Source organism: Schistocerca gregaria, chromosome 11 (assembly GCF_023897955.1).
Source record: "Schistocerca gregaria isolate iqSchGreg1 chromosome 11, iqSchGreg1.2, whole genome shotgun sequence".
Taxonomy (NCBI): Eukaryota; Metazoa; Arthropoda; class Insecta; order Orthoptera; family Acrididae; genus Schistocerca; species Schistocerca gregaria.
In genome coordinates, this window is record NC_064930.1 from 61,741,276 (window position 1) to 61,753,125 (window position 11,850).

The window sequence follows — 11,850 nt, forward strand, 5'->3', positions numbered from 1 at the left end:
AAATGTATAACAATAATGGACATTTTGGAAAAAGTTATATATAAATAATGGACAAAAGACATAACGTTTTCTGAGTAATCGTCATTTAGTGGCAGCCATATTTATCAGAAGCATTCTGTACCCACACGTATGTGTGGTGGTGGTGGTGGTGGTGGTGGTGGTGGTGGTTGTGCTGTTGTCACCGTCGTCATTTACAGTCCGAAGAGTGGTTTGATGCAGATCTCAATGCTACTCTACCCTGCGCAACCCTCTCCTAGTAACTACTGCAACTTACATCCTTTTGAATCTGCTTATTTTATTTATCTCTTGGCCTCCCTGTCAATTTTTATCCCTCACACTTCCCTCCATTACTAAACAGGTGATCCCTTGATGTCTCAGAATATCTATCAACTGGTCCCCTCTTCTAGTCAGATTGTGCCATCAGTTCAATTTAGCACATTTTAATTACCTGTCTAATCTTCAGCATTCTTATGTAGCACCTGATTTCAAAAGCTTTTGTTTTCTTCGTCTCTGAACTGATTATCAACCAAGTTTCACTTCCACACAAGGCTGCACTCCAAATACCTTCAAAAAAGACTTACTTAAACTTAAATTAATTTGTACATTGACAAATTCTTCATTTTAGGAAACAGTTTTCTCCCTATTCCCCTTCTGTGTTTTACATTGTGTCTAGTTTAGCCATCATCAGTTTGCTATCAAAATGCCAAAACTCATTTACTTCTTTAATGTGTCCTCTGCATCTTCGTATTTAATTTGTCTACATTCCATTAGCCTTCTTTCACTTTTATTGATTTTTGTCTTATTATCACCTATCAAGATGGAATCCATTCTAGTCAACTTGTCTTCCAAGTTTTTGCCTTCGCTAATAGAGTTACAAAGTCATTGGCAAATGCTAAAGCTTTTATTACTTTTCCCTGAACTATAACTCCATTTCCAAATTTTTCCCTTGTTTCCTTGACTGCTTGCCCAATGCGCAAATTAAATGGCAAAGAGAAATTAACAATTAATCCTTAAGTAACAAGGGATGAAAATTTTGCCCTATGTATCTTGCATGTAACATTTGTGGTATGGTAAAGTAGTGTAGCAGATTATATATTAATTTGAGTGTAATACACTATACAGTTTCAATAGAAGAGGAAGTGGTGGCTGTGAACTGATCAGAATTGATTTTTTTTATTCACGTGTTACAGGTTTGTTCAGGACATCAGTGAAAACCGAAGTGGAATCCAGAACAGAGCCTCGAGTGGCAACCTAGCTGCTGGGCTGTTTCCTACCTCACTGCACCTCCCGGGACCGCAGGCCGACGGCCGACACCGCTGCGTCAGCTGCGAGGCGTCATTCGAGACGGCGGCGGCGCTCGAGGTGCACGCAAAGTCGCACGCGGGTGACCTGCGCTGTGGAGTGTGCGCGCGGCCCTTCCTCCGCGCAGACAAGTTGCGGGCGCACGCGCGTGTGCACACCGGTGAGCGGCCGTACCGCTGCGGTGTCTGCGGCAAGTGCTACAAGCAGTTCGACTACCTCAAGATCCACGCACGCGTGCACACGGGCGAGCGACCGTACGCGTGCGACTCCTGTCCCAAGACGTTCGCGCGTGCCGACAAGCTCAAAGTGCACCGCCGCGTGCACACGGGTGAGTGCCCGTACCGCTGCCAGGCGTGCGGGCGCGCCTTCAAGCGGCTCGACAACCTCAAGTCGCACTCTCGCGTACACACGGGCGAGCGGCCCTTCGGCTGCCGCACCTGCGGTAAGGCCTTCGCGTCCTACGAGAAGCTCAAAGTCCACTCTCGCACGCATACGGGCGAGCGACCGTACGCCTGCGAGGTATGCCAGAAGACGTTTGTCAGCTCGGGTAACCTGCACGAACACCGGCGGGTGCACACGGGTCGGAAGCGCTACTCGTGCGGTGTCTGCGGTGACTCGTTCGGCACGGCCGGCCGGTTGAGGGTGCATTCGCGCTCCCACGTCTACCTGGCCACAGCCGTAGTTGAAGCCGTGCAGGCCCTGGTGTGAGGGACACGGGTTCTTGACGATGACAGTGTGTTCTGTGCACCTCACAGTCCTACCGGTGCAGCTCGCCGAGTACGAAACCTCGTCGAACACCACACCACTTACTACGGTTAGTGACTCTGAGTCAATTCGCACATCGCTGAGCTCGTCGGAGTGCACGTAAAATAACTTGGTCCGTACCTGCATGAATGGCACTGAGAGATTTGATTAGGGCAAACAACCCTTGCACTTTGGGGATTTGCAGTTTGACCTACAAATGCGCACGTCACATAATCTGTAAGATACTGTCAGTGAACAATGGTATTAACAGGTTGTGTTGGTGTCGTTGTGGTCTTCAGTTGGAAACTGGTTTAGTGCAGCTCTCCACATCTATCCTGTGTAAACCTCATCTCCGCATATCTACTGCACCCTAAATCTAGTTGAACATGCCGACTGTAGTCCAGCAGTCACATTTCCTTCCATTACCAAATTGACAATTCCTTGATGCCTCATGATGAGCCTTTGTAACTGATTCCTTGTTTTAGCCAAATAGTGAGACAAATGTTATTCTCTGATATGATTCAGTGCCTCCTCATTAGTTATTTGATATATCCACATAATCATCAACATTGTTCTGTAGCTACTGTTCACATCTTGTGTGAACTGCTTATCGTCCATGTTTCACTTTCATCCAAGGCCACAATGCAGACAAATAGCTTCAGAAAAGACTTCCTAGTACACAAATTTATTTTCAACGTTAATAGTACGTCTCTTTCACAGATACCAGTCATCTCTACTTCCGCCATCACCAGTTATTATACTTCCCAAATAGCAAAACCCATCTACTACTTTAGTGCATGATCTTTAGACCAATATTATCAGTATCGCCTATATTCGATTAACCTTGTTTCACTTTTGTTGATGTTTATTTTATAACCTATTTTCAAGACATTGGCCATTCTGTTTAACTCTTCTTCCAAGTCCTTTGCTGTCACTGACAGAATTACACCAACTTTACCACTTGCTCAATATGCAGATTGAATAAATTTGGGGACGGGCTACAACCCTATCCTACTCCCGTCTATACCACTACTTCTCATTCATTTCCTTTGGCTCTTATAACAGCAGTCTGGTGAGACAAACAATTTGATAAATGTACACATTTAGAGTTAGTAGTTTCTCACTAGATCACCAGAAAAGAAATAGTTGTGTAAACAGAGGGTTGACCAAAGCGGCACAAGTGCACTGCCAGAAGAAAATATCATACAACAAAAAGTGTTTTAAAAGTTACTGTATTATATCATATCCCTTATTATGATACAGATATAAAATGAAGGACATGTTTCACATGGAAATTGTGTGAGTCTCCTGACAATCTGGTCAACACTATTAAGTAAATATAAAAACTTTCCTCTCATTGTTTGCAGTTTTTCCTGCAGAAGTGTAGCCTTGGAAAGCTTTCTCTCCCTCCCCCGTTTCCTTTACTTTTTTATCATGCAGTTGGAATACCTAGCAGTTCCAGCAACCCTCTCAAACTCATTTTTTAACCCTTAGAGTCCTAAAAATATGAAAAAAGTGTAAAATTTTAAAATTTTTCACATAATAAATCTTTGTTATCATAATAAGCAACGAATACCAGAAAAAGTTGGTAAAAAGTGAACAATAAATTATTTTAAAGAGGTGATTTAGACAGAGTCCCACAACTCAAACCTTCCATGAACTCATAATGCCTAAAACAAGTTGTAGTCCTAGATAACAAGCAAAAATGGACCTAAAATTTGACAAATTTTAAGCTACTTGTTAACTGTTGCTCTAAATACTATTAGTGAATGCTGCAGTGCACTGCACTCCTAAAGTACCTCAGTGTAGCATTACATTGTGTCTTGTCTTGCAACAGCATTGGTGGTTTCATGCTAAAAGTAAACAATTTTTTTTAAAAAATGGTGGTTTCAGTCAAAAACCACTGGTACTTAAAGGGTTAACGAGGTGTTTGCTTGCTTTCTTTCTTTCCTTTTGTGACAAAAATTTATTAACATTGCATAAAATCACATGTGGTCAATTACAAAGAAGTTTTCACACAGCTGTGGAGCACGAATACTGTGGTGCAATGCTGCATAATAAATAGATAGCAAAGAGAACGCTCAGAGTGTGCAGTCTGGCAGGTGACAGACTTTTGAGGTGGCTGCCCATTTGTTACAGAGCGTGGAATCGTCCAGCGCTCAGGACGAGAATGTGTTTCTGTGGCAGGGCCAAGTTATTCTGTGTGGACTCTACAGGACGTGTCAAGGTACTAGTAGTGTAAAGCTCAGTGAAAAGCTGGAATTATCATTGCCAGTAGTTCTCCAGGATAGTTAAATGACAGGTAGTTAAGAGAAGTCGGAATTGTCAGTTGTGTATCAAAGTAGACAGTTCTGAAGAATGAGGGGAGTTCATCGAGTACCCAGGTTACAAAGGAAGGTGACTTTTCTTTTTCTGAAAAAGTTAGTGCCACAGTCAAATGGTAAAGCACATACCTCAAAACTGAAAGTTCTCGGGAATCGAATTCCAGTCAGACCGTGGGATAATTTGGTGTGCCCTTAATCAAATTAGTATTATTATTGCGAAAACTAATTACTTATTGGTTGCTGCTGGGCAAAGTTTATTAAATAAAAAAAAATTTAAGTGAAAAGATTTTTATGCTTGAACCACAATTTTCCTGCCACGGTTGGAGTATGATAGCTAGTTTCGGTTGCTGTCTGCAACCATCTTTAGATCTGTAACATGTGGAGGAGACATAGCCTAAGAAAATTATGTATGATTGAGTAGAATATATGAGCAAAAGCTTATGACTTGCAATAAGAATTATTGTGAGAACAATATATGCAACAGTTACAAAGATTGTCAGCTGTTCTGTAGCCTGGCTTACACAAGAATGATGCTGCATGGTATATGAAGTAGTCTACTTAATGTGTACACGTTAAAGGATAGTAGGAAAATGCGCAGGCCCACCATCCTGGTGAGACAAGCCTAAACAAACATTTTCTCTTATTACCGTCATCCTGCGAGATGACCTGACAATCACAGTGATGTTTTTAAACTACAAACTGTTATTGTAATGGTCTTTACTAATGCATGTTATTGCATTACTACCACTAATGATAGTTTTGAGTGCTCATTCACCACCTTTACATAGTCTGAACGGTATGTTATCTTCTAAGCATTAAAATATCTTGTCAGCGGCCGCTGATACTCATATCCAAGTTTTCATTTTCCTCCTGCATTTTCATTGTTGCATGGCAGTTCAAGTGTGGAGATGTGTATGATGGCTTAAGAGACAAATCCTGGCGTGAAACATGCTACCACATACATTACACGTAATAGAGTGTAGAGGGTATGGTGAATTTTGCATCTCTGATGTTTTTCATTTTCCTGCCTCCAACATCCCTCCTCAGAATGTAACACAGTAGCTGAACTTCTGCTGCAGCACACCAATTACTTTGGTTAGTGTTTAGACTTTTTGGGTTCGTCTCGAATTGGTCCTTATAGCACTTCAGAGGAGCACCACAGGGCCTTCTACCTGTGCTAAATTCACTACCAAAAGTTTGTCGAGGAAGTTTATTGTTCTCATCTGCTGGATATGCCCAATCCATCTGAGTTGGTGACCAATAATGGTGGCTTATATACTATACATCTTTGCCTTCTCGAGGAATGTAGTGTTTGATACGAAGGCATCCCATTTGATGTTCATAGTGTATCTAAGCTTGTGTTAGCTGAAGCGTTCTAGCTTCTTAAGATCACAGTGATACAGTGTCCAAGTTTAGAAACCATAGAACAGGCTAAAAACTACAACTGCTCAATAAACTATCTGTCTGATGCATAGTATCAGATCTTTATTCAGAAAGACTCGATGTAGGAGACGTCTAAAAGAAACGTGTGGCATGCATCCTGTTCTTCGCATCCTTTTCTGACAAGCAATTAGTTCATAATATACCTCCTAGATAGAGGAAGTGATCTACGTACTCCAAAGGTCTTCTGTAAATAGAGATATTGAGATCGGGAATTGCAGTTCCAGGAGATAGTTGTGCTAGTACTTTTGTTCTTTGGATGTTGATGGTCAGGCCAAATGGGTTATATGCATTACGGGAACAGTTGACACAAAGTTGTAGCTATGCGTGTGGTGAGCTGGTGAAGCATTGTTGCCAGCGTACTGTGGTTCATTTACCCGAGTGAGACTCATGAATCTTTTAGAGTGCAGTGTGGACTGGATTAAAAAGCCCTCCATCGAATCTGTATTCGAGTTCTACTCCTTCATTGTTTACAGACGATGTCTTATAAAGCATGGCTGCTAGGTACAGAGCAATCAAGGTTGGCGCTATAACACATCCCGTGTTTGAGCCTTTTAGCAGTATGGAATTTGTCAGATGTTTTACTCTGGTGTGGTAACACTTGCCCAGATGTGTTATCATGGAAAGCTTGGATCAGTCTTAACAAAGTGTTCAGGGCAGCCAAAACGTTTTAAGACCTTCCACGTAACTTCTCTGGGCACTGTCTTAAAGGCGTTTTTTAGGTCATAGAACAAAAATAGTAAAGGTTTATGTTGTTCTCAGCACTTCTCTTGCCATTGTGCATAGAAGATCATACCAATAGTTCCTCTGGAGGTGGCTAAAATGTACTCTGAGATTCAGGAAGTACAGTCGCAGAAAGAGTCTGGAGGCAATTCAACAGTGTCCTAGCAAAAATTTTACAAGCCACAGAGAGCAACAATATGCCATGGTAGTTACCACGTATGTTTTTGTCCACCTTTTTTAAAGATGGTGACAATTGTGTTCTTAATGTCAGCTGATACCTTACAGGTTTCCCACGTTAGAAGAAACAGGGAGAAGAGTCTGGTTTTTAGAGGAAAGCCACCACTATGAATGATCTCGAGAGGGATGCTGTCAGTTTGGATGCCTTTCTTGGTTTGATCCTATGTAGAGCTTAGCTGAATTCGTGAAATGTCGGTGGGACTGCCATACTAGGTTGTGTGGGATGTTGTGGGACATGTTCAAGAAACTTTTCTGCAGCAGTAGAACTACATTTTAAGAGTGAGCTGAAATGGTATTTCCAATTATTCAAGATGTCCTGACTGTCAGAATGGTCGTGCTGGTGGCTTTCAGGGTTCCTGATGGGGAATGAACAGGCCCATGTATTCCTTTTATTCCAGCATAAAAACTCCACACGTCCCAGGCATCTGATAGATTTTGGAGTTACTTGGATTTTTATTGAGATTTTTGCTTGAGCTCTTGAAAGTGTGATTTCTTTTCCACAAAGGATGGATCTTGAGCAAGAGAAAGGTAAGCATCCCACTTGACACTCTTATGATCTTAATCACTTCATTGTTGTCATCAAACCATTCATTTTTCTTCTTTGCATCAAAAACATTTACCTCCTCTGCAGTCTTCTTGATTGTGTTTCTTAAACTGGACCATTCCTGTTCAACATCTGTTGTGTTAGCTGAGGCACTGTGAAGTCGATCCAAAAGTGTATCTTGCACCAGATCGTGAATAGTTTCGTTCTGCAGGCCATTGATGTTGAATTATCTCCTGAAATGGTTTGAGAAGCAGGATCATGGTTTACAATGGACAAGGATCCTCGGATGGCTGGTTACCAGTTTACGATGAGTCCACGAATCACGACGTTTTGAGCTGAGCGACCGAAACTAGTTATCATACTTTATAGTGATAGGAAAATTGTGGTCCAGGCAATAAAAAATTTTTAATTAAAAAAATTAATAAACCAAATTAAGACTACCATCTTCTCCCTGCTAATGTCAGGATTCATGAGGTGGTAAAGTGTCCAACTATTGATGCGAACATCTCACAGTCGACTCACTGTCAGTCATAGGATTTTAATCACTCGGTGATCATTTGTTTGAGCTTTAGTAATGTTTGTTAATGTGCAAAATGTCAGGTTGTACCATTGTTCAGAGACCACATTAAACTGTAGGTTCCAATATTATAATAGGCTGGGTAAGTTCAGCCATTTCAGGCGTGGGAGCAAAGCAAAGCAAGTGCATACAACTGCCATTTGGACCGTGCCTCCTAGATAAAGCACTGCAGTGTTCAAAACAACCTTCCTGTTGAAGACAAAAAATGGTTCAAATGGCTCTGAGCACTATGGGACTTAACATCTCAGGTCATCAGTCCACTAGAACTTAGAACTACTTAAACCTAACTAACCTAAGGACACCACACACATCCATGCCCGAGGCAAGATTCGAACCTGCAACCGTAGTGGTCGCACAGTTCCAGACTGAAGCACCTAGAACCACTCGGCCACAGCGGCTGGCTGTTTGGTGACAACTTTACCCTTTGTAGTCCCTTTTACAAGGATATACACTTTCCCCAACATTTCAGTCAACTTTTAACCCCCCCCCCCCCCCCCCCCCCCAAAAAAAAGCAAAAATTGTCAACCTCTCTATATTGAGTCTTGCAATAGGTGCAGTTTCCTATGTGTGAGCTATTTCTTATCATTAGCAAATGAGAAGCAATTGCAGAATCTGAACTATTTTAAGTGAATACGGCAAGACATGGCAGATTTTGCGCAATTTTGTGGCGACAATTGTTGATGGAGGAACTATTGTGTTGTCACCATGAAATGGCCTTTCTTCTTTGCGTAATAGAACTGTATTCCCTACAGCTTAGTATTGAGAAGGTACCATATCCCACAGCAATATTACCCAGTGAAGTATACAAGTATGACATCCTTTGCATCGCAGAAAACAATCAACCATTACTTTTTCAGCTACTGGGACCAATTTTCCTTCTTTAGAACAGACCCACTGGAAAGCAACACTTTGTTTCAGTATTTCCTGGTCTCATTGATGACTAAACTCAAAAGATCCTTTGGATCTCACTTTGACTGCTCCATAAACAGCTTCAAAGTTCAGAGTCCCACCCACTTTTGGTTCACAATCAGCAAGCATGACATCCGTCTAGCATGTAATTTTTTTGGTACTAACTTGTCACATAAAATTTTAAAAACTGCCATTCCGATAGACACACTACAGCCTCTGCTTTTTTGTGCACTTTAATTTGAGAGTGCGAATTGTATCATTGACCATTCCTTTCCAGTTCTTTTGATAACATGTGCCAGGTGTCCTGGTTAAGTCTTGTTTAAGTTTGTTGATTCGATGTCTTACTGTTACCATTTGTATTGTAAGGTGTGTTCAGTTTCACCTTTATATTGTCTGACATTTTCCCATCCCAAAAGTAGAATCCACTTTTCCATCTCAGTGGAAACCACGTAACACAACTTAGTGAAATGGCTGAAAAATCCAAAGCAATGCGTGGAACTGTGTTATTTTTGTTTTAGCATAGCTCATGACAGTAACACCATCTTGCGTTAGCAGTGACAGCTTTCTTTAAACGTGGGTACTTATTGAACCGTCTCCTTACAGAAGATCAGCAAAATTATATATTTAGGCTATTGTAATGTAATAATCGTAGCTGGAAAAACATATTTGTATAACCTAAATGATGCTCAGATTCAGAGATATGCAAAAGTGGTACACAGTAAATTTCTCTCAGGAACTCGGAAGCTAAGCTGTCGCCCACGAGTACCCGAATCGTGGTTCTGATGGGTGCACTTTTCTGCTTACTGGTCAGCTGATCCGTCTGTCCATTTGTGTGGACTTGTTAGGAAAGTGCCTAAGATTCCACAGCTTTTATGGGTGAAAAAATTCCTTTTCACACATTTAATCTAGATTCTCCACATTTTTTTCTTACAGTGTTCATGTTTCCTTATTTTAGAAGCTTTACTGTATTTGTACTTCTTGTTTCAAAAATTTTTGAACTCCTTTTTATGAAAATAATTTATTCCACATATACTTTTAATAATACACACTGTTTTAAGTTATAACGAACCTGTAGCGACCACCATCCTGCAAACACAAAAATAGAGGTCCTGTGTTTTTCACAGTGGTGTCCATGTACAAAACTTTCCCACTGGCCAGGTTGCACCACTTTTGAATTAAGACTCGAGCCACTTACACACTGACAGTCTGTGCCGCTAATGGTGGGGTGACATCACTTGGAGCAGGGGATATTCTGTATGAGAGATACACACAGCTGTTGACAGTCGGTCAGCTCCCTATAAGGGGGAAGTGAATATCTTTGAAAGCTCGTGTTTTAACTCAAACTTGATGCAGCTTCTTCACCAAGAAAATTTTATGTACAAAAGTGGTAGTTTTTGCATTGTGTGTTGCCTGTAGATAGGCAACATGAAAATATTTGTGGCAACCAAGTGGGTTTCCCTTGGTCCACAATTTACTTGAAAGCTGCTAGGAAATTATGTATTTATTTAAATCTGGCATAGACTTGCTGTCTGGAATGAACGATAATGTCCAGCAAGCAGTATTGTGGTGGACTCGGTGCTGGTGTAGCAGCCAGACTATAAATGTTGATTAATTGTGGATTGCAAGTAATGAAACTGTGTACCATTTGAAAATTAAATGCAGTATTTGGCTTATAGAAATGTGTAAATTTATTGTTTTTCCCTGTGTGCATTGATGTTTGAGTTCTGAAACCAGTGACTCACTTGTCAAGACTAGATGTTTATGCCTCATGAGTCACATGCGGAACCTGAAATACATGCAGTTAAAATTGTTCCTTCCTGCTTCTGAAGGTAAGTTAACTATAAAGAGGCCCAACTAGCACGTGGCATTTTTACCACACACATACTTAAAAAAACAATAGATTTGTAGGTACCGCCACTATATGTAGACTTAAGTAATTTAAAGAGTGCCAACCATGTCTTCTGTAATGTTTGCAATATGCAGTGGGTAAGTGCTGCTGGATTCCAATTAGGGATCAGAGGTGTTCACATCCTCTTCAACCATACAGGTTAAGGTTTCTAATGGCTTCCATAAGTTTCTTGTTTAGTTACCAGAGTGAATTTTTACTCTGCAGCTGAGTGGCCACCGATTTAAAATGCACTGTCATTTTAAAACTGTGTGCCGAACATGCGACTTTTACCTTTTGTGGGGCTGTGTTAATCCAGCAGATCTATCTGAGTGCAGCTCACAACCCATCCTCACCGCCTTACTGCCACCAGTACCTCTTCCCCGGCCTTATAAATTTCACAGAAGTTCTCTGACTTTGGTAGTTACCTGGACATCTGCAGATGCTTTTACATAAATGTATTTTCCAAGAAACAAATCTGAGATTGTTACAATGCTTTCAACCCCTTATGAGTCTTCTCAAATGCAAATGCAAATCGCATACGTCACATTGATTCACACTTGAGCAAAAATTTTAGCACACAGTTCAACAAAGAAATCGGCGAATACAGAAGAAAAATATGGAAGGAAAAAATATTTCAATACATCAATAGAATGATAAACCCACTCGAAATCATAAATTTCTCGAGAAAATTCATAAATTCACTAAACATTCCCAGTGTGCCCTCACAAAGAAGCTTCTAAACCTCATAGTTAAAGTGTTAACCGGAAAAGAAAAAGCAAGTCAGTATTCAAACAACAAATACCATTCGTTTCAGCTAATGTACTGTTCAGCTTTAAAACATTCCCATGTTGGACAGTGAATTTTTAAAGAATCTCATTTTTAACATGGATTGGGTGTTTAACAACCACAGAATTTATTCGTATTTGTAATACCGAATGTATAAGGTGCACTCAAATGAAAAGGTCAGTTTCCACATGCAGACTTTATTACTGAATAGAGCTATATATAATGACCATTGCTGTTTAGGCACTTATCCCGTCTTGGCTTGAGATGAATGCTCTGGAAGAGCAGGCCCTTGGGTTGAGTGTGGAACCACACTGTCACAGCTTGCTGCATTTCTTCATCCAATCCATAGAGGTGCCCCCAGAGCACAGAGGCTCAA

General features: G+C 40.9%; 1 protein-coding gene across 1 annotated transcript in view; it reads left to right on the forward strand.

Moving 5' to 3' along the window:
- The window catches only part of LOC126295160 (zinc finger protein 664-like), a 175,940-nt gene extending 167,564 nt beyond the window's left edge, over positions 1-8,376 (forward strand). Inside the window, exon 8 of the mRNA XM_049987456.1 lies at positions 1,191-8,376. Coding sequence (XP_049843413.1) covers positions 1,191-2,010 — 820 coding nt within the window. The 3' untranslated portion in view covers positions 2,011-8,376. The remainder of the gene's footprint in view (positions 1-1,190) is intronic.
- Positions 8,377-11,850: the final 3,474 nt, after the last annotated feature.